Raw genomic sequence first — 21641 nt, 5'->3', positions numbered from 1 at the left:
TTGTGTAAGGATAAAATCGTGTGTCTATCCTTCATGTTTTCAGCAGTGCTGGGAGGATAAGCAATCTCCTAGATCTAAATGCATTCATGGCTACATTAGCTGTGGTCTTGCTTAAGGACAAACTGTTATATTTGTTTGAGCCTCTGGCACCTGATAGACAGAACACTTGCATGTTACACAGTTTGCCACAGAAAAAAGACTAGGATGTCAAATGTAATTTGTCTTTTCCAGGCAAAATCCTGAAATAGGACAATCTTCCCAGCTGCAATTTCTAGCTTGCATTCCAGAGAAAGCGTTTCTGAGTGCTGCTATAAAAGGGGTATAATAAATGTGTGCCCCGGGAATGCATCTGTGGGTGCTGCCTAAGCTAACTGCACCCAGCTGGAGACACATTTGTTCTGAAGGAAGGAAGTGCTATATGTCTAAAAGGTCGTATTTTCTGCATCTGCTTAACATAAAGCTGTGCTTTGTTTCTAGCTCAGTTCATATTTCAGGTACAGAAGTAGTAAATATCTCTGTCAAATTGTGTTTTCTCCTTTTAAAAAGACCAAGGAGAGCAGTTTGCCTCTGTCTTATAGTGGTAATTTGTAGCAATAATTCCTCTGTAAAGGGAGAAGTAGTCTCCAAGTCTTCTGTCATACTTTGTGATGTCCAGATCGTGTTATGACTTGTCTACCAACCTGCTGATCCTACGGCACCTTCAAAACCCAGTGACCCAAACTGTGGATGACCACAGGCAAAAATACTGAGGAAGCAACAGACAGCATGACCCCTCAATTACTTAGATAATAAGCAGTTCGAGACAGAAAATCTCACACTATTCTATGGTTATGTGAGTGTACTTCTTGTCTATCACAGCTTCTTGTCACTATGGTCACTGAATTTGTCAGAACTTGTGTAAAACAAGCTGGACAATGAAATCTGGATCTGTCTTTGTTGAAATATGTATGTACACACACACACTTCATATACACATGTCTGTTGAGCTGTTCTCCCAGCTGAACTGTACCACAGTTTCTACTTACCCCTTCCTACTGCGTGAACATATGGTGGTGCTGCTCCCCGGATCTGAAAGCAAAGTGCTTCAGGACAATCTGGGATTTTAATAATCCTGAAAATAAATCAAGGAGAAAGAAAGCATGGTATTAATTTAGGCTGCCAGAGTTCTGGGCAGTTCTTAATATCATCTTTCCTTGGCATTCACAACTGGGTTTGGATGAAAGAAAGCATCCACAGTGTTTACAAATAAAAAACAAAAAAACAGACCTGAAGAAATATACTCCATCTTCAATCTCCAAGGCAGATGGAAGATTCTATTTGTTAATTAAAATTTGGCACTTCTTAATTTATTACATCTTTAAGTGAAAAATAATTGACAGAAACCTTCTAAGGCATTTCTATTCACTTCCATTTCCATGCAAACTTCAGTGCAGCTGTGCTGACCTATACCAGCAGAGGATTTTTTTCCACTAGAAAATTCAAAAAAACAAAACAGACTGGACAAGACATTCTGGACTAGAATTCAGCAACAAATGTTCACTGAAATATTCAGTTCTATGGCACATTCTGGGATTACAGAATCTAACAATACACAAGACACTAAGAGAGCCAACTCTCATTATAAGAAACAGACTGAAAAATTGTAAGGGTTGATATTGATAGAGTCATGCAAAAATAAGCTAAACTTTAATGGCTGGAAATAGTTTTCCCATGCACATAACAAAGTGTGAGAAGCTTCACACCTGAGAAAGAATGACAATCCTTGTGATTCAGTTTTGTTTGTACACAGGGAAGCCAAAAATTATCTGCAGTATAAAGAGAGCACCTGCCAACCTCTCCTAGCAGCCCAAGGGTCATCACTAAAAACAAGCCATGACTCTTGTATCTCTCATTTCTGTCATGTTTTCCTATTGAGTAGCTTTTGCACAGCAAAGTGTTTACAGAGGTTTCACTACAACTGTAGAAGTACTACATAGTAACCGATATTTCTCAATAATCTCTCTCTGCCCATCTTGGCACTTACTCTTTTGATTTGGTGGCTACCAGAAGCCTAAGTGGCCTTCGTGAGCAGAAGGACTGGGATAAGATGGTTTCCACTTCAGCAAACGGGCGCAGGAATACTAAATCCTCATTGATGGAATAGATTTTTCTTCCTGCTTGCAGGCCAGACATCTGCAAGGGGAACAAACACCACAGAGCACTTCGGATCACTGGCAGCAACTCTGAAAGCTCAGGCTTCGAGGTTCAACTGTTCCATACTTATGGACATTTCTAGAATTACTTTCACATGGAATATTCTATAAGTAGTGTTGGTTCATCAAGTCATTTGTCACTCCCCATTAAAGTTTTCTGCATTTACAGAAAACAGAGATTTCTCCAGTATCCTTAAAAATATGCCACTCTACACATGTATCTTAGTTTGCAATGAATAAATTTTAGAACTTTCCTGCTACAAATTTTAAAAGGACTATTAAAAAAGGAGACTATAAAAAAAGAGGTAAGGGGACACAAGTGAAAACTGGGAGCCCATAACAGACTGGCTGTGATGCCCAGTGAGACACACAAGTGTGACCTCCCACACCTTGGGCACAGGAGCTCTGGACAGTTTTCAGCCATCAGCCTTGCAAAACCAACTTATGCCCAGTCACATCAGTAAATGTAACCTGGCTTGAAGTGGTGATAAAAACTGTCTCTGCTTGAAGTACTAGCTCTTCATTAGTCTAAAAAGCCGTAATATTTTAATTTTAATCCCTAAGTTTTGCACTTAACTTTAGTTATTTGGTAATGGTCACAAATCCAATGAGAAGACTGAGATCCCCTAATCTGCCAACTGGACAACAGCCTCAAACATACCCCTTGATGATCTCTACCAGTTAAAATGTTAACACAGCAACATTTGAACTAGGTGCTACGTATCAATGAACCATTAAAAATTATTAAACCATCCAGATTAGAATTACTTTGTATAACTTCAAGGTTTAGCAGCTGGGTTTCCTTCTAAATATGGGAAACCCTTTCATATTTTGCCTGGAATCCACTGACAAGTTCCTTGACTCGATAAAGGAGGTCCACACAGCACTACTCTCATATACACTCTGGCTCAGGGAGATGCAGATTTAGTTCTTTGTTAGACCAGTATTATTAGATCAAGTTCAAAAGATGGGCTCATGGTCAAAGACTACCTTGAAAGATCAAGAAAAAGATTCCTTAAAAATGGTGTGCTGCCATCATCCTCAAACACAACAGATTTGCAGGTTATTTCCCAAGTTTCCAGCCAAACAAAGGGCAGAGGATTATCTGGCAGGCAATGGTTCACAGCGCAGGTTTAGATTAATAACATTTTTGTCCAACCTATGTCGATTTTGAGCACTAGATAAAGCATAGGGTTGGTTTCTTTGGTAACCATAAACCAATAATATTCAAGTCCCCCAGCAATGCCAAAACTCTTATCAATTTACAGAAACAGCTTATTACCAGGAATTGTAGAAGACAGCCATCTTCTGTTAGCTGCCTCTAAGGGAAACAGATTCTAAAAGGATGGTTTGTAACTTTTCTAAGTATTGAAACTTCTCAGGTACCAAAAGATGAAAGTGAGGTCCTACCTCGGCAGAAGACTCTCGTCGAACTGACTTCACCACAATTGCTTTGTTCTTCTCTTCTATGTCAAATCCATAGTCATCCTCTTCTGGTAAAATCTTAAGCAGAGCACAATATTTACACATATTTATGCTTCATGAATATGGAGTTCACAAAAAAAGTGAAGACTCAAGATGAGAAATGTGCCTTTTCATTGCAAGCCAGAGCTGATCTGGACTTCTGTCTTAAGATGGAAAGGGACTACCAGATCATTTCACCTACATAACTTGAGCCGTAAAATTTAGTTATTTCTAGTTATTTCTGCATTTTCTGCATTGAGCCCTTAATATGCACCAAAGCAGATTTTCCTGAATTACTGAGGTATGATCTGCAGTCTTTAAGAAGTGAAGAATCTATTCCCATCCTTGGGAGTTTGTTTCAATGGTTAATCAACTCTTAGATACTGCATTTGGTTTTAACTCCTAGCCCTTCATCCTTCAATAGAGCTTTCACTTTTAGATTACAGAATTCATCATTATTCAATATTTTCCACTGTGAATGTACTACAGATTGAGTGTAGTCATTTGTTTATTTTTTAGAATACATCCCACCTACCTGATAATGAATGATCTGAGTGCTTCTCAGCTATCAGCTTCAGACAAATTGCAGATCCCAAACTGCAGACCTGTTATACATCTAAGTGCACACTACGTAACTGTAATTAACACAGCCCTTCTGTGACTGCACACACCTGGATGATGAATGCCTCTTGTCACCCCTTCCCAGCCTGTCCTCCTAGGATCAGAAATCCCTAGAGGATGAGCTCCTTAGTGGCTTTCTTCCCAGAGGTGTTTGAAATCTGTGACTTTACTTATGTAGCTACAACAGACTGTGGTACACCAACACAATGAAGAACAAAGGGAAAGCTCTTCTTTGCCCTCTCTGCTGAAATTTTGCAGAGTAGGGCAACTAGTGCCACACTTTACTGAGCATAGGAAATGTGGGATACCCTGGAGGAATGCAGGAGTTATATCAGGCCTGGGAAGTTGATGACATTTTGAGTTCCAGTCCAGATCTCCAAGTCAGCATAAGAGATTTGAGAATGCTACAGAAAACGTACATAGTCATTATCTTCAAAAATCCTTTAGAATGCTTCTCTTTTGAATCTTCTGGAACTCCATCATCACCTGTGCAATTAAACCTCTCACTCAACTTTGACTGTGGTCAATCTCTACAGGAAACTCTCCTTTGTCTGATACCCAGACCCAAGCAACCAGCTCTGATTTGTGATGTGGTCAGTTTGGGCTTACAAGCAGAGATGCTGACCCCAAGTTCACAGCACACTACAGTACCCAAATCACAATGCCTGGAGTTGGGCCAAAATCCAAATTTCCTTCAACTATGCAAAGAATGTTGTATATTTTGTCAGTTAGTTGAGATTTATGTCCTTCAATGAGAAATAATTGTGCACATAAATAAATACTAGATCTTGTTTGAATCATATTTTCCAGACTGAAAGCACTTTGTTCCTTGGCATTTTTAACAAGTATTTGCCAAGGTTTCTGTTGTTTTCTGTTTTCAAAGGAAAACTGTCTTGAAATAGAGCAAACTTAGATGAAGGGGGTGGGGAAACCTACCCACTAAACAACCAGGATTTCACGGCAGTAGGAAAGCATATTTCAAAATAGTGCTGAGGAAATTCCAAAAAACCTCCTGTGGTGGGATCAGAGGACGGGAAGGATTAATGCCCTATCATCAGTGTAGAGGCAAGCAGTGAAGTTCCACAGACAGCAAAGCCTCAGGATTACAGCTGCTCATAACTGCTAAACACAGCATAAAGCAGAAGTCAGGCAAAATTATTTTGTGGATAAGTGTAATGAATTTACTGCACTGCTTTTGCAGGGTCTTCAGAAGTCCCTTCACTCAAGGGATTGTTAATTTTTATACATGCAAATGAAAGCAGCTCATGACTTAAGCATGACTACTACACATTTGACACAAATCTGTGCCCTCTAAGTAAGAGATTTTTTCCTCAGCATGTGCTCTTCATTTGTCTTCTGTTTGAGACAGGACTGCATTTTGACAGAGGGTGATTGATGAACTTCAGAACTACAACAACAGCATTCATATGGCTGAGAGAATGATGCCCTGAAATATCTGTGTTCATATCAGTCTTTTAACTTGCATCTGAATTTACATATAAGCATGTTTGAATTCAAACTGTACTTAAACTTGATGTCAGATCTCTTCCAAGATAGTAGAGCCCATTACTTCTTTCCTTCACCATATCAACACTGTGGTACCTGCTAAAACATCTCCAGCTCCCTTACACTCTTGAAAGGGCTTCTTGGGAATAGAAAGGGCTTGAGCTGTGCAATGGAAATAGGTGGGAACTTCCATGCACTTGCACCTGTGTGAACTGTACGTCCAAAACTCCCAGCAGAGCAAGTTGGTCAGGAGCTCCAGAAAGGGGCCTGCAATGTAAGAATTTCCCATGCTCCTAGGATAAGTTATGCAGTCTGCCTAACTAAAAAGTCAGAGCTACAGAAGTTGGAGATACACAGCAAAGCAGACTGAGAATTAGTAGCATTTACAAAGTGAAGAAACACCTAGCTACGTGTGCAACTGCCCATTTTAATTAATTAATTTAATTATTAATTTAATACTCTCTCATTATTCTCCTCTACTATAAAACAATACCATTTCAGAAGAAAGATCAAGGTTTACATTAACATATTCTTACCAGAAGTTTCTTTGCCAGGATGTTTTCCACGAGCTTGAAGTCATTACGCAGTTGTTTGCTCTTGGAACTGGTGCCCTCCATCTCCTCATCAGCATAAAAGCGGAAATATAAGGATTCATCCTTAAATTCACTTTTCTCCAGGACTGGAAATGATATATATGAAATACATGCATGCATTTACATGGAGAAAAAAAAGAGAGAAACAGAGAAGAAAGTTAAAGAAAACCCTAAATATTTTCCCAATCTTTACAGAACACAGACCAGATGCATCTCTATCAGTCAGTTCCTCAGCTCTGTATTTTTAAACTAATCCTGCATTTTAGGACAGTAATTTTCTTCACAGTGCATAGTAGCTCATGACATGATGGGACCTCCATGGCATGCAGAATTTATATAAAATGTGAAAGATCCTCTTGGAAGGAAGATGCTGCTCAAGACCTCACACTCCTTTCCTACATCCAAATGAATACTGTAAAACTATAAAAGGAGCAAAGAGGGGTAAAGGGGCTGTTTAAAAGCATGTAAGATGTCCACACAGACTAAGGCTCCACCTTAAAAAACATTGAGAGGGAAGTAAGATCTACAAAATTCTAGAAGGCATGAAAAAGTTCTTTATCAGTTTTTCAAATACAAGACCTGGGGATGTCAAATAAAAGCAGCAAGTGATGAGCAACTCCTCCATCCAACATGTACTTATGCCAAGGTCTTCCTTGACAAAGGATGCATTAAATGCCAGAAGTTTGCATGGGCTCACAACAGACCAAATTATTTTTAAAAGACCTCAACTATTCTTACATTGTTATTAATATCTATGCAAGTTCTCCATTAGTTATTTACAGTTATCTGCCCTCAGAAACACTACTCAAAATACAGTGAGTAAATGTTATCTACGACTAAAATGGAATGTTTCATTTGACAAACTATATTTACTCTTAGGACTTGTATATTCTATTTCATACTGATACAGATGTGATTTGTTTACTTCCTCTGTTTGAAGATGGATGGTGTCTAATCTGGCAATTTGGATTGTCTAACTTCAGTTTTGGATACCTGAGCACTGAGGATTGTGTTTGCTATCCAAGAGGCAAGAACTAGCCAATTTTACTTAACATCTGATATTTTTTGGTGGTATTTCAGGACAGTACTTGGCTTGTGCACTGCTCAGATGGCTCTGGAAGAGATGCAGTGAAAAAACATGCTCCTCCTAGCTTGTCTAATCCCTTCAGTGCTTCCCATAATTATCAGCAAGTGGCTTCCCTTGGGAAGGCACCAGGCTTAGCCATATACTGGCTCAAGGACTGTGCTCTAGAAGGACCTGCAGGAATGCCTGCAAATTGTGTACACAGCATGTATGGCACAGCCTAGAAAAGCTCATCTGACTGAACTAAGAGCTCATTTCAATGGCTGGGGGAAGCAAAACTGATGCATTACCATGATGCATGAAGCCATTATTGCAGAGTCCCACACCCAGTGCGACCGCCTCCTCCCGAGTCTGACAGTCTCCCTAGAAACAGGAGAAGAATGTTACACCTCAGATGGTTTTCTGAGATAAATTACTCCCCCTTCCCCACCTCGTGCTTGTGGCTCTGATGATCTATGTAGGGAACAATAGCAAGCCATTAAAGCGGGTAACCATTGCCCAAATACTGTTCATTCCTCCAGACACCATTTCTCCCTCCTACAGGAACCAGGGGAACAAGGACCAGCACTGGGGTAAGACACCATATTATCTCAATGTAAAGACTTTTTATTTGGAATTAGAGTGTTGGACTTCAAGACCCATTAGTCACAGACAATAAAATTCCTTCTTTGAAGCTGAGAGATCCAATCCATATTCAGCTCAAGGGAGAAAAAGCCAAGTATGTGAACTCCAAGGGTCAGACAGGTTAAAACTACAGTGACAGTTTGCTCACACAGCAGATTACGAAGGCTTCAGTTTCGCACTACCTGGAGCCTTGAGTGTAGTCATTCAAAACAGGTACCAAAGGTGACTTGCAAATTTACAGACTTCCCTGAAACAGCAGCCTTAAGCTTTACATCTACAACTCAGTTAAATACAAGAAATGCCTAGTTTTCTCCACGTATCTGCTGATTTTCAGCCACAAGTAAAGATTTTATAAATGTGGTTGGACTTTTTAGGCAGACAAGTAAGCTTTAAATAGTGCTGGTAAAAATCAGAAGGCACTACTGGTCTTACAAAGATTGTTAACACTGGTCCCTTGATGCAAGACAAGCAAAGGGACACAGGGGAACTTGGGTTCTGCTGTCTCAGTGAGAGCAGCTGCTCAGCTCATTCCAGCAGGGAGGGCACCCGCTGCTTTGGCAACAGAAGCAATTTCATTGTATTTCTTTCAGCCCTATTTAATGAGAAGCTGTACTCTCCACAAGTATTACACCTTTTCTCCCCTCCATCTGAAGAACTAGATACCCAAAAGCTCTCACAGCAGCTGCAGGGTAGTGAACTGACTTTAAGCAATCAAGCACCGTCTGATCTTGTCAGCAGAACATCAGTCCTTCAAATCCTGCTAAGGAGACCAGTAGTTATTTGCAGAGAATTGTAGTTTTGTAGAGATTTGCCAAGCAAATGCTGGCTAAGCCAAACACTATGATGTATTAGCATTATTTAAATACAGGATAAAACAGGATCAGCTCTGGCCAATCCACAGCAATACTAGCTTTCATTAAAGAGGCTGAGAGCAGAAAAGGCACAACATTTACAAATTAAGAACTAAATACTGTTGTCTTGGTAAAAAAGGGATCAAGGCAGTTCTGAAAGAATTGCATAACTGTGTAATCACACAAGGAAAGCCAAGAAGATAGCTTAAAGAAGCCAGAAGTTTAACATTTACTATAAACTAATTTCAAGTCTTCAGAAGTCTTCTCTCATTTTCAACATCCTGTCATGAGACAATGCTCAATACTCACATTGTGTTATTTTATGGAATAAATGGGTAGTTTATTTTACACAGACTGGGATTTAAAAATCCAATTTATTCTTTCAACTGTAAATAAACTGGAGGTGAAATACCTTCTAATGTTACCATCTTAAACCTTTAGCAGTCTACGTTTGTTCTAGGCAACAAAATCTTTGCATAGGAAGGGTCTAAACCAGACTTGGCTACTCCTGATGACGTTACCTTGGCATCAAATCATTCTCCTAGCAAAACAGCATTCTCTAATTAGAAAATATAGCTTAAATTCTTTCAGCTCACTCAGTACTTCTAAATGCTAAATGTAAGCACTTGTCCAAATACAATAAAGGAAATAAGAAAAATCAGAAAACAGAGCCGTTTACAACCATAAATCTTGACAAAACATGTCTCAACCTTTTCATACAGAAACTAGATACACCAATTTTGACGTGGTAACTTAGGTTTATTCCATACAATCTCCATTTGAGTAATCAGAATTACAGAAACAGTTTACAGTCAGTACCACAGTGAAGAAGCATGTCCAGAGCACATTACTATTACTCTTATTACCACTGCCACCATTCAGTGATTATTGCAGTCTAGTTTTGGTAATGATGTGATGCTTAAAGCTCTAATCATGGTGGCTGCTTGCTTTGGGATGTGTAAACCCAGCAATTACACAACAGGGTCTCAGACCAAGACTGTTTACAGCTCCCTTGGAGAAGGAAAGGAAGCAGATGCACACAGGCAGGAACAGTAACCAAACCACTTTTAAACTTTCCACTGATATACTGAAAAATGAAATTTTTAGGATTATGAAGTGCTTCTTAGCAAAGAGAATATCCTAAACTTTTCTTACCTGTGCAATAAGCCAGTCCACTAGTTTACTTGCAGGGATTACTGATTTGTATGTCTTTAGGTGGTAGTCACGGTCTCTAATTAAAAAAGAGAATTCAGGGAAAATCAGGACTAAGAGGTATACATTGCTTTTACACTCTAAACCTATATATACTATTGGGACCTACTACTAATCCTTTCTCTTTAGAAAGTTTTAAATTTTTCTAGGAACTTGAATTAGGTACTTCAGACCAACACAAAGCAGTGTTACTTAAAATTTCTCTAGATGTTGTTTCAAACCGTCTTCAGGGAGCTCACATTCCCACCAGAGGCACCCAGAAGATTCTTTTCACAGATGTCCTAAGCTCCTGCTGTAACTCTGGTTAGAATACTGCCACCAGCAGTTGCACTAAAAATCACACTCTTCTGGCTGGAAATCTTCCAAAATCCATTGATGTCCAGTTTACATCTTTTGGCTCAGTATCAGTCCCATCTGTAAGCTTCAATAATTCTTCTCTAGTGTTTATCTATTAATGTATTCATAGACAGGAACTCTACACATTCGCTCTGTGCCTTCTTTTGCGAGGCTCATGGAATTAGGCATCTTGTAGTCTGTCTTGTCAAGAGATTTTGCACACTTGTTCAGATTTTACTTCCTTTAGTAAAATATCCCATAGTAGCCAGAGACAAATAGAATAGGCAGTATCCTTTTATGGAATTAGATTATTTCAGTCATTGTAAATAAGAAGGGCTGTGTTTATTTCTTGTAACACAACTGGCACCAGCTCACACCCAGCCCTTGCAGAGAGCATCACTGTTCCTGCAAGAAGGAAAAGGAACCCTATTGTAACTTGATGCTTTTTGCAGTTTTCTTCCACTTCTCTTCTCAAAGCCACGGAGATAATTGATGGTTTCAGCCTTTTGTGAAATATTTCAAAAGAATTTTGATACAAATATAAGAAGACTATGTGGCTCAGGACATCGGGTTGTAACACATTTCACCTCCAACGTCACTGGATTTAATCCAGTTTGGAAGAGCATAAAAACCATTTTAAAGCTGTTTACTGGCCCATGTGAAATAAGTTTCATGGTCTTGATCCAGTTTTTAGTTTCATATCACAAAAGTAATTCCAAAATTAATTTGCATTAATTGGCTCCCTCTCGCTGAGAGTCTCAGTAGAGACACCAAATGCTGAATGGTGGGCTATGAACAATTCATTCCTCTCTCACCCTTTGGGTGGTCCTTGTATCTGAAGCTTGAGCTCCACTGGCATGACTGTGGAAGGAAGCACAGCCACTGGGGCTGTTTTACAGTCCAGATGGATCCATGAGACAGGTCAAAACAAGACTTTATTCTTCAGTTCTGTCAAATCAGCCTCTCTCATTAGCACCACACTATCTGATACTGCATTTTCCCTAAAAATCTAATATCCAAGCATCATCTAAAACCCATCCTACCCAACCCTGTTCCTTTTACTAATCATCTATAGCTAGAAATATGTTGTGAGTGGATGTTGTAAATAAATGCAGCAGAAATGTCTGTGTGTTTGCAGAAGACAGGGTGTGAGAAATTAGAAAGAGAAGAAGAACTTTCAGAGCTTGGAATAAAACCAACATAACATGACAGCATTTCCAGAAATATGTGTCCTCAGACAAAAAGCTTTCCTCAGAGTGCATACAAAGTTTTCAACTTGTCTTCCAGTAATGCAGTAAACCCAACATAAATCTCTAGGAGTTTTCTGGGCAGTTTTTCCTTCTCACACTCTTATCTTGGGAAAAAATGCTTTTAAAATGTCAGCCCAGTAAAGGAAAACATTAAATACTGAGCACTAATGAGTTGGGGGTTCCAGATGAGAAGAAACTCCCAAAACTTTCCTAAAGATGCTGACAGTTTTGAATAAACTGCCATCAATCCTGGCCCAAGGCCCAGTCTTTCCCTGTTTGCAGGTCAGTGCTACTCAGAATCAATGTTAGTTCACTCTCTTTTCTCCCCCTTTCAATTTATCCTGAACAGGAGCAGAACATAGAACGTTATCCAGAACCATGAACTTCAGGTGAATAGTCAAATATAAAGGTGGGAACCATTGAAATTTTGGCAGAACCTTTCTGCCACACAGAAACCAGAGGAATATTCTTCATAGAGTCTAGCCCAGCAATGCACTGACATACAGCGCATCACGTACCTAAGTGGGAACAAGTTCTCTCACCTCACAGCTTCTCAGAAGTACATCAGAGAAACGTCCAGAATTTCCAAAATGCTTTACTTTTTATACTTCAATCCCCAAAGTAGCAAGATTTGTTTCCAGTGGTGTATATAATCTTGCCCTCCAAGTACAAGGGTGTCAGAGTTTACTTGAGGAAAAATATAAAGGCAAATACTACTGGAAACTCCAAGGTTTCCAGGCAATAAAACTAAGTAGAATTGTATCTCAAGGTTGTCAACAACACAATTTTGAATTTGTTATTCCTCCAGATGCCTGTGGCAATGTGTATCTGCTATTCCAAGCAGCTCTGCCAATTTTCAAAAAGGAAGGTTGTGCCAAAAAGGCAGCATGAATGAAGGGATCAGCAATCCTATATGTCAGATAAAGCAGTGATCCAAAGGCACAGCACAAAGCAATGGGCTTTGTACAACGAACTTGGCAAAAGCTAGCTTCCCTAGCCTAAGGTGAGGCTTGTCAGAGGCAAAAAGTCATGCTAAGAAGACATAAAACAATGACAGCCTGAGAGATTTTTTTCTAAAATGGCTACCAAAGGAAGAATGAGTATGAAAGAGAATGGCAGGAAGAAGAGCCTAAACATACTGAGAATTTAGTCCATTCACAATGATCCTAAAACTTCTGAGAGTCTGGTACCTTTCATTGATTATACACAGTTTGTGTTCATGATGTCACAGATCAATCCTAATAAGAGAAGACTCTCCAGCTGGGAAGCTACTACAAAAATAGCACATTGACAGAACACCACAACACCACAGGATGGGCCTGTGGAAGTTATTTTGTCCTTGTTGATTTCCTAAAGCATTAGAGTAGATCCACTTCAGTTTGTGGGAACCCTGAGGTCAGGGACATATTTTGAGCTTCACATCCCCTCATGTCTACTCTGCACATGAATTGCCATCTTCAGGGGTGAAACGTGTATGTGCAAATAGGCTCATGCATCTACAGAACCATTTTGTCTGTCACTGGCAGCATCATGCTTTCCTGCTCTCTCCTCACCTTTGGGGCTAAGTGAAACCTGTGCCTTGGAGAACAGTCATGCTGGGAGAAAAGCCCAAGGTCTGATGATGCAAATTTATGACTTATGAATGGGAATTGTCATTGCAGCTCCTTCTAGCAAGACAGTGGCATCTCTCAGTGAAAATGCAGTTGTACAACTCATCGACAAGAGGCCAGTTTTTTTTCAATTTGGGAATCCAGTCATCTCCACTGGAGGTTTTTTCTTTCTCTTCAGTTTTTTATTTGTAAAAAATTAAGTTCTTCTAAGTGAAAACACCCTAATCTTTCATCATAAATACCTAAACAGAACAACTACAGAGTTCAGGGTAGTTTCCATTATAGACCAGAAATGTTCATCTAATGTCACAGTAAGGTAAACTACATCTGAAAATCATCTCCTGGGCTTTGAAAATCATCTTTCCTGGGCACTTGCAGACTATCTCAATTCTTCAGCAGTTATTTATACAGAGCATAAAGTTCTTAAGATTTCACACAAAAATTGCAGGGTTTTTTCATATTACAGCTTCAGCTTTTATTCTGCTTCAGACTGGCTTTTGTTTGTTTAGGGAGCTCTGAATGACAAAATCCTAGCACCACACTAGAATCTGTTTACATCACTTCAGCATCTGTTGACATTTTCTGTAACTCAAATACAGCAACTCCAATCCCCACCACATGATCTGCCCTGAATCAGAGTCACTGTAACCATACCCAGCTGCTCACTCTCCTTGAGTCCCCAGTTCCAATGTCCTCTGGCAGCAGCACTGCAACTACAGATCTAAGCTGTGGAGATGGAAGGGCAGTAAAAGAGCCAAGAAAATTCAGAAAATTGCTGTTTATAGAAGAAACAAGAAAGATTTCACTAGTAACACCATCCTTTTAACAAAGTAACAAAGTCAGATAATAAATCCAAGGGGATCACAAAGAACTTACTTTACTACTGGAGTGTACAGGCAGTGCAGTCGGCAGTACAGCCTCACCCCCTGCAGAACAGAAGATGCTGAGTGTTAGCAGCTTTTCCTTCTCAAAGAACACTGACTAGCTGATGCTAACAAAACCTGGGTACTGATGTCTCGACTCAGCTGGAATTTTCTATTGATTAATATTAGTATTCAAAACAGTTCCTTTAGCCTCTCTGTCAAACATTCTTCCTTCCTTCCTGGCTTCCAACAGCCACAAATCTGGCTTTACCTCTAATCACCTCCATTCCAACACTTTCTCCATTAATCCTTTCTCACAATTAACCCATTAACCAATGTCCATAAGAAAAAAAAATCAAATTTATTAAAAGGTATGTGGACAAATACGGGATCAACAGAACTCATTTGACAGACAGTTATTAAGAACAATTAAATATTGATCTCTTCTATCCCCCTGAACCATCATGCCCACATTTGCAGCAGACATGTTACCACCTACTGTTTTAAGGCCTTTGGTTACTCTACTGGGACTGCAATCAGCAGTCTTGGGTGCAGGCACAACTGTGCTGCTGTTCATTGCTCAACTCTGTCTCCTCTCCCTGACATGAAATCTCCTGTGGCATTTGGCTGGAGGCTCAGTACAACACAGACAAGAGCAAAGGCAATCTCCCACACTACAGGTCAGTGATACTCAGAGGGAGAGCAAATCACAAAGTTGCAACAGACCTTGGACACAATGTCCTCCAATTCACTTCTTGGCTTGTACGTTCCATCATCATAGCGAAATCTGTACATCACCTGTTCATTCTTAAACTGGTGCTTATCTGAAACTAAAACATCAGCATGATAATTAACACTGTCTTTTGTTCCCACCATGTTCTTTATAGGCCAGTTGGTAAAAATTGAATTTTTATCATTTTACTTCAGATTCAGTTCATGCAAGGCTTTGGCAATGGTCCTAATGAAGGGAATCGGGAACATCTGACCTTTCTCAATGAGTTTTGAACAAAGTGTTGCAAATTCCCACAACAGTTATCACAGCACTTACAGACATTTTTGCAGTTGCCCAAAACTCTGCAACTCCAAAAGCAGAAGCATGCTGGTGGCAGGAACTACAGCTGTCAGAGTTATTCTTCTATCATGGTTCTTATAGTTACCAAAGAGTTCCTTCTAAAAATTAGACTGTTTGGTTTTTTTACCCAGAAAAGCAATTGCACAATAAGGTAGTTAAAATCTTATTAGGTAATGCTATCTGCTGATGGGCTTTAAAGGAGAGGATACAGAAGATATTTCAATGTGATCAGGAGCCATTTCAAAAGAAGAATTGGCCAAAATTAGAAAATACTTTAAAAACATACTCAGATTAGGATTTATCCAATGCATCAGACTAGAAGATAGTTGCAGTCTACATCCAATTACATGTAAGTTTATCCAGCCTCTAAGGCAAACTATTTCCACAGGAGGTGGAGGTGGAGAACCCTCATCCTGAAGATGGTAATTTAATAACTAGTAGAAGTTATTTGTTTCAATGAGTAGTAAAAAAGCAGCAATTTTAAGTATAAAAGTGCCAAGAAGGGAGCAAGTAAAAACTAAGTAATAGAGCATCTTGCACATTTTACAGTATGCAGCAGAGAAATGCCATTGTTCCCACCCTGATTTAGCAGAAATGCAGGTAGCACAGAAAATTTTCAAATAAGCATCCTTCAGTCATGCAGCACTTTTGTATATGCTGTCCCATGCCTCTAGAACACCTCCTCACAACTCTTCTAGGTCTCAGCTGGGTGAGATGAACAAATAGGGCCCTTCACTGTTTTAGAGAAAGATGTTCTTGCCAAATGGGCTGGAAACACAACAAACCCTCCATCATCTCTTTCTTTTGTTACATGCAGAGTCATTTGAATGACCCATCACCTGTGCCCCTGTCTAAAAGAGCACTGCTCCACTCTTCTCTGGAATCCTGATATCTCATGTGCAAAGCTGTATTTATGGACTGCAACACATGTTCAGACACACATAGTACAAAGGAATATACACCTGATGTAGTCCCCAACTAAGATGTCGCAGAGAAATCTAGCAACTGCAGGCACAAACACTTTCTGGACACCAAACAAGTTCTCTTTTCACAGCATAAGTTTGCCCACTGATTAATCCCAAAAATCACTACACATTTTGAGGATTTGATGGGTACGGCAGCAGAAAGTATTTGAACATATGTGAACAGCTTCAGTAAGTTTTCCACCTCATTTCCAGGGCATTACTGAAATTTGATATCTTTTCATGGCATGGCATACTCACCATGATGAATGATTCCATTTTCCAGTAGTGCCTGTCCTAGGTTGACCCCTTCCTCTGGTTTGCTTATCTCTCCAATCTCCGTGAGCCAGGATACAAACTCGCTGCAAAAGGGAGCAGAACACACACGGTTAGCTCTGAGTGGCAGCAGGCACTTGCCTCTGTGAGTCATCAGCCAAGCACAGGAGACTCTCCTTGAAGCAAGTGTTGTAAACTGTTGTAAGCAATGGTACCTCTAGCTAGTGCCTGCATTTCCTACATTCATGGAGGAAATGCTCTGCAGAAGATTTGGGCTCTTGCCATCATAGCCCTCAGCTCACAGATGGTGTACACACGAAAGGAAGGATGACCTGGCTGCATCTCTAAGGATGATGCAAATCCTTATCTTATGGAGCAATCCAGACATCCATGGGGGAAAATATTAGCAAGCAAGATTAACTGAGGACCTTAAATCAAGTTTGACAGTAGGATATCATCCCTTCCCAGCTACTTCTTCCCAAGTTACCTATCCAAGTAGTGTTCATGATTTGACTTAATTATACATGCTCATCTTCCTTCATTGGATCTGATTTCTCTCCCCAGCCCCATGGAGTAATTGGATTGGCTTTAATGGAATTACAGGAGGACTTAGGACAGAAAACTCAACCTGAATTCAAGCACAGAGCAGCAAGAGATAGTATGAGTCCCACTGATGGGTTAATTTAAGGTCATTTTCTGGAGGAGGTGCCTGGCAGATTACATACATCATGCTTCTAATTTATACACAGAAGATGCTAAGTCTCATCTGCTACTCATGCAGCACAAAACAAAACCTCTATGTTGAGGGGCAGAGCTGCACATATAGGCAGAATAAGACAAAAATTTGATAGATATATGGTATGCTATTAATTAGAAACAGGAAGTCCAAAAAGCATAGCAAGCCTGATGAATCCAGCTCTGCCAGAGCCCCAGGGGACTGAGCTGTTTGCCAGATTAATTAGCAATTATGCTAGAAATGTGTTACAGTCTTGGAGAAAAACAAAAGGAATACATGAAAGTAAGCAACTTATGGGAAATGTGTTCAATAAAATACTTAGGTGCTTGCCAGTGTGCAGAAGGTTGCTGCTTAACAAAGCCAGTATCCATGTCTCCACCTGTGGGCTTTAACTGAAGTATTTTTAATCTCTGTATTTATCAGCAATGATTGATCTAAGCTGTAGGAATTATTTATATCTTGCCTTAATAACAAAACAACTTCAGGACTGAAACCTTTGGTTTGCTGAGGGGCTGCTTTGTAGATGTCAGGGTGCAGAAAAAGCAGCAGAATCTATTCAACTATGCCAGGATATTCCCATGGAAACCAGTAGGGTTTCATGAAGCCCCTAAAGCCAGAGTAGTGTTGAGTCATGCTGTCTCCTAAGGGAAGTTTTCTTCACAGTGATTCTGAACTGTTTCTGCTGAAATAGAATATAAACTGCAGAGGGAGGAGAAGGAAGAATGATCCTCCAGCCTCACTAGTGAGGACACGAGGCAGACCCAGCATGGCCCTGCTGCCACAGGGAGCACCCCAGAGAGAGCCCTAGTTGCTCTGGAGTTCCACATCAAGAGCAACGGGTCTATGGCACTTTATAGAACTTAAATGGCTGCCCAAAACTTCAGTGGAAGCTACCCTTCTTTTATTTGGATCTGTCTCTGGAGTTTATGTGGATTGTAAATGTAAGGTTGATATGGTGAGCCAAAATAGGAAAATAATGCTACCCTCACAGCCCTGGAGCTTCCCAGCCATGGGATGATTTTCTTAAGAACTGTTTTAAGATTTCTACAACATTTGATTCAGAAGCAAAACCACTAATCATTTGATATGAAAGCTTTATAAACCCTGAAAAGTGCATGATGGAAAAATATTCCAAGAGGTTCTTTTAAGGAATATGCTAGACTGTTTCTAAAAAGTCATAACTCAGAGACTGGATGACAAAGCTTGATTGGTTTCCTCATCTTGTCTGAAGCAGTTCTCCAGGATAATTGAGAGTATCCTCACTCCCCTGCCAGAGTGCTGCCATGCTCAGCTCTCATCTGACATCCAGGCCAGGACACCATCTCCCAGCTACACCTTGGAAATCAAGGGATTTGGAACAACTGTGTTTCTACACAGGAAATACACAGGAAAATCCAACTCCTCCAGGACTGTACAATCTGATCAGATATTTTTGAAATCTCCTGAGGTTAACAGATGCTCTCTCTTACACACTCAAGGTTTTGCAGTGCTGAAAAGAAACACAGCCAGCATATAATTTACACACAGTGACACCAACACACATAATTCCAACTGTACCACCAGTTACTTGCCTATATGCTACGAAGAGTGATCAGTAAAATAAGATTGCCACTCAAGCCAGTCAGTTGCTGAAGTTAAGTTCAATAAACAGCCTTATAAATAAATGCATGTTATATCTCTGAAAATATTAGGAGTAGATCATGCTGTTTTCCCCAAAAAAACATTTTATCTCTTGAATTATGAGATGCTATCTGATATTCACAAGCCACGAGAAAATTTATTTTTGTGGCCTTGGTGTTGCTCTCAGCTGCATATAACAAAAAATCAGTAAATGCATCTCAGCTCAGTTATCAGTGACTCCCTTAGGCAGGAGTATCTGCAAAAATAAATAGATCACAGCCAATACGCATTGTTCAGGGAAAGCCCTGGGAATGATACAAAATCTGCCAGTCATGACTGGAATGTACCGAGTTGCACTCAGCTGAGTTTCCCAGGACTATACCAACAAGTGAATGCAGAAAAGACATCAGCACAGTTATTTGCTGTGGGAACAGCTATAACATCAGAAGCAATAATCCTTTTGTCAGAGATCAGGGTACCTGTAGGTATCTGAGTCTGGCCTCAGTTAACCATTAGCAAAGGTAGGTCAAGTCCTCAATACTGGAGTGTCAGGTGGCTGTCAAGCAAACTGAGAGCATTTAGACGGACAGACTGAAAAAACAGACATTTTAAAAGGAAAAGCAGCAACAGGAAATCCTGGTTAAGACTTGAAACTACACATAATATTAGGGAACCCACAACAGACTCACACGTAACAGCATTGGAAGAACCTGGTACTTCTTTTTGCATGGAAAAGAGGAACTGCCATTATCAGATCTAAAACGTTTCCATTTTAATCCAACAAGGTCAGCTGGGGGTGGGGGGAGGAGGGGGAGAGGATGCATGTGAAGAAGAAAAATGCAAATACTTCTCCAATATCAAGAATTTTTTTATTTCTTTTCTAGCTGAAGTATCACTAACCTATGCTACCAGCCTGCCTTCTGTCAGGCAGAAAGACATTTCCAGCCCTGAGCACTGGCAATGCTGCTGCAAGCTGCTGTTACAGAGACCAGAGAGGGAAGGGAAATGAATGCATAGTCCAGGTTAGGCCACCAACAGCCCTGATCCTGTGGGAGTTTAAGGTTGTTTTCTTACTCCTTTTGCTGATCTGAAGCAGCTGTTATGACTTACTGTAAAACAGAGTGAGCTGTCACACTATTCAAGCCTGTGTATGGTGTGAAACAAAAATCAATGAATATTTTTAATAAATCACTAATTTGTAGTAGTGGGACTTACAGTCTTTTTAATTAAGCTGCATCTGATCTGTGTCACAATGCCATCCCCAGAAATTCTGGAGTCCATTAATTGGCATGAAAGATGTTTTCAATTCAAATGCCACTTACTTGCCAAGAAAGCACTTGGGAACAGTACTTAATTTTCTTCTCCTATCTTTGATAAGGTTCACCTTCTTGCTCATCATCATTTGGTAAAGCTTCTCTCCTTTCTCTGCAATCATGACATATGCATCCCTCTCCATTCCCAGTTTCAAACCTGGAATATAAAGCAGAAATTCCTTCAGATCTTTGACACCAAATAAAATGTTTGCTTGACGTCAAAAGCTGAGACCAAATAGCAAAAAATGGTAGAAACACAGAAATTGATTGACTTATTTTCCATTTAAGGGGGCAATTAGGTTATTTTTTAATCTGAGTACAAAACTGTCATTGGTAAGTTTAGCACCACCAAGATGCAGCTTTTGTTCTCCATTTTAAAAAGCAGCTTTAAACCTATGATTATATCATATCACACAAAACAGAATGGTTTACAGAACATGAAGAAAGTCCAAAGCAAGAAGAACATGGGTCAGGACAATCCCAAGCACAAATACAGGTTGGGAGAATGGATTGAGAGCAGCCCTGGAGAGAAACACGGGTGCAGCAGGAAGATGAAAAGCTGAACATGACCCAGCCACACAAACCCCCCATGGGATGGCTGATGCCCTAGCATGGGCAGCAGGGGAGGGAGGGATTCTGCCCCTCTGCTCTACTCTTGTGGGACCCCATCTGGAGTTTTGTGCTCAGTCTGAGGTCCCCGAAGTAAGGAGGACCTGAAGCTGCTGGAGAGAGCCCAGAGGAGGCCCTGGAGTTGCTCCCAGGGCTGGAGCCCCTCTGCTCTGGAGCCAGCCTGGCAGAGCTGCGGGTGCTCACCTGGACAGGAGACTGATCCAGGGAGAGCTCTGAGCCCCTGGCAGGGCCTGAAGGGGCTCCAGGAGAGCTGGACAGGGACTGGGGACAAGGCATGGAGGGACAGGACACAGGGAATGGCTTCCACTGCCAGAGGGCAGGGCTGGATGGAATACTGGGAATCAGGAATTGTTCCCTGGCAGGGTGGGCAGGCCCTGGCACAGGGTGGAATTCTCAGAGCAGCTGTGGCTGCCCCTGGATCCCTGGCAGTGCCCAAGGCCAGGCTGGACACTGGGGCTGGGAGCAGCCTGGGACAGTGGGAGGTGTCCCTGCTGTGGCCTTAAATGGCCTTTAAGGTTGCTTCCAGGCAGGGGGATGATCTCTGAAAACTGCAGGTGTCTCTGTTATAACTATCCTCATAACTGGCATTTTCTGGCCCACTTCTCCTCAGATTTGCAAATTGCTTTAGGAGGACAGCATTCGCAAAAGCTGTTTTGGTGGTGCAGAAGCTTTGTGTCTTCTAGCCTGAACACATCATTTTCTGGATACATTACTCTAGAACTTGCAAATCTGGGCAACTCTGGAGTCCAAAAGAGAGACAGATTTTAGACACCTCCAAGACTAACTTGAGAGCAGGAAGCCTGAAGTGGTCCTGTACTTACATGTG

The 21641-nt window shown here is 40.6% G+C and overlaps 1 protein-coding gene across 1 annotated transcript in view; it reads right to left on the bottom strand.

Moving 5' to 3' along the window:
- The window catches only part of PREX1 (phosphatidylinositol-3,4,5-trisphosphate dependent Rac exchange factor 1), a 123367-nt gene that overhangs the window by 25243 nt on the left and 76483 nt on the right, over nucleotides 1–21641 (bottom strand). The window contains exons 10-19 of the mRNA XM_062505361.1: nucleotides 20195–20342; nucleotides 16502–16602; nucleotides 14933–15036; nucleotides 14220–14269; nucleotides 10091–10166; nucleotides 7751–7823; nucleotides 6320–6462; nucleotides 3603–3695; nucleotides 2024–2172; nucleotides 1026–1111 (exon numbers count right to left, since the gene is read on the bottom strand). Of these exons, the coding sequence (XP_062361345.1) occupies nucleotides 1026–1111; nucleotides 2024–2172; nucleotides 3603–3695; nucleotides 6320–6462; nucleotides 7751–7823; nucleotides 10091–10166; nucleotides 14220–14269; nucleotides 14933–15036; nucleotides 16502–16602; nucleotides 20195–20342 (1023 nt within the window). The remainder of the gene's footprint in view (nucleotides 1–1025; nucleotides 1112–2023; nucleotides 2173–3602; nucleotides 3696–6319; nucleotides 6463–7750; nucleotides 7824–10090; nucleotides 10167–14219; nucleotides 14270–14932; nucleotides 15037–16501; nucleotides 16603–20194; nucleotides 20343–21641) is intronic.

The sequence above is a fragment of the Cinclus cinclus genome, chromosome 18, assembly GCF_963662255.1.
Source record: "Cinclus cinclus chromosome 18, bCinCin1.1, whole genome shotgun sequence".
Classification (NCBI taxonomy): Eukaryota; Metazoa; Chordata; class Aves; order Passeriformes; family Cinclidae; genus Cinclus; species Cinclus cinclus.
The sequence above is the reverse complement of the archived record's forward strand: the minus strand, read 5'-3'. Positions and strand labels throughout refer to the sequence as shown.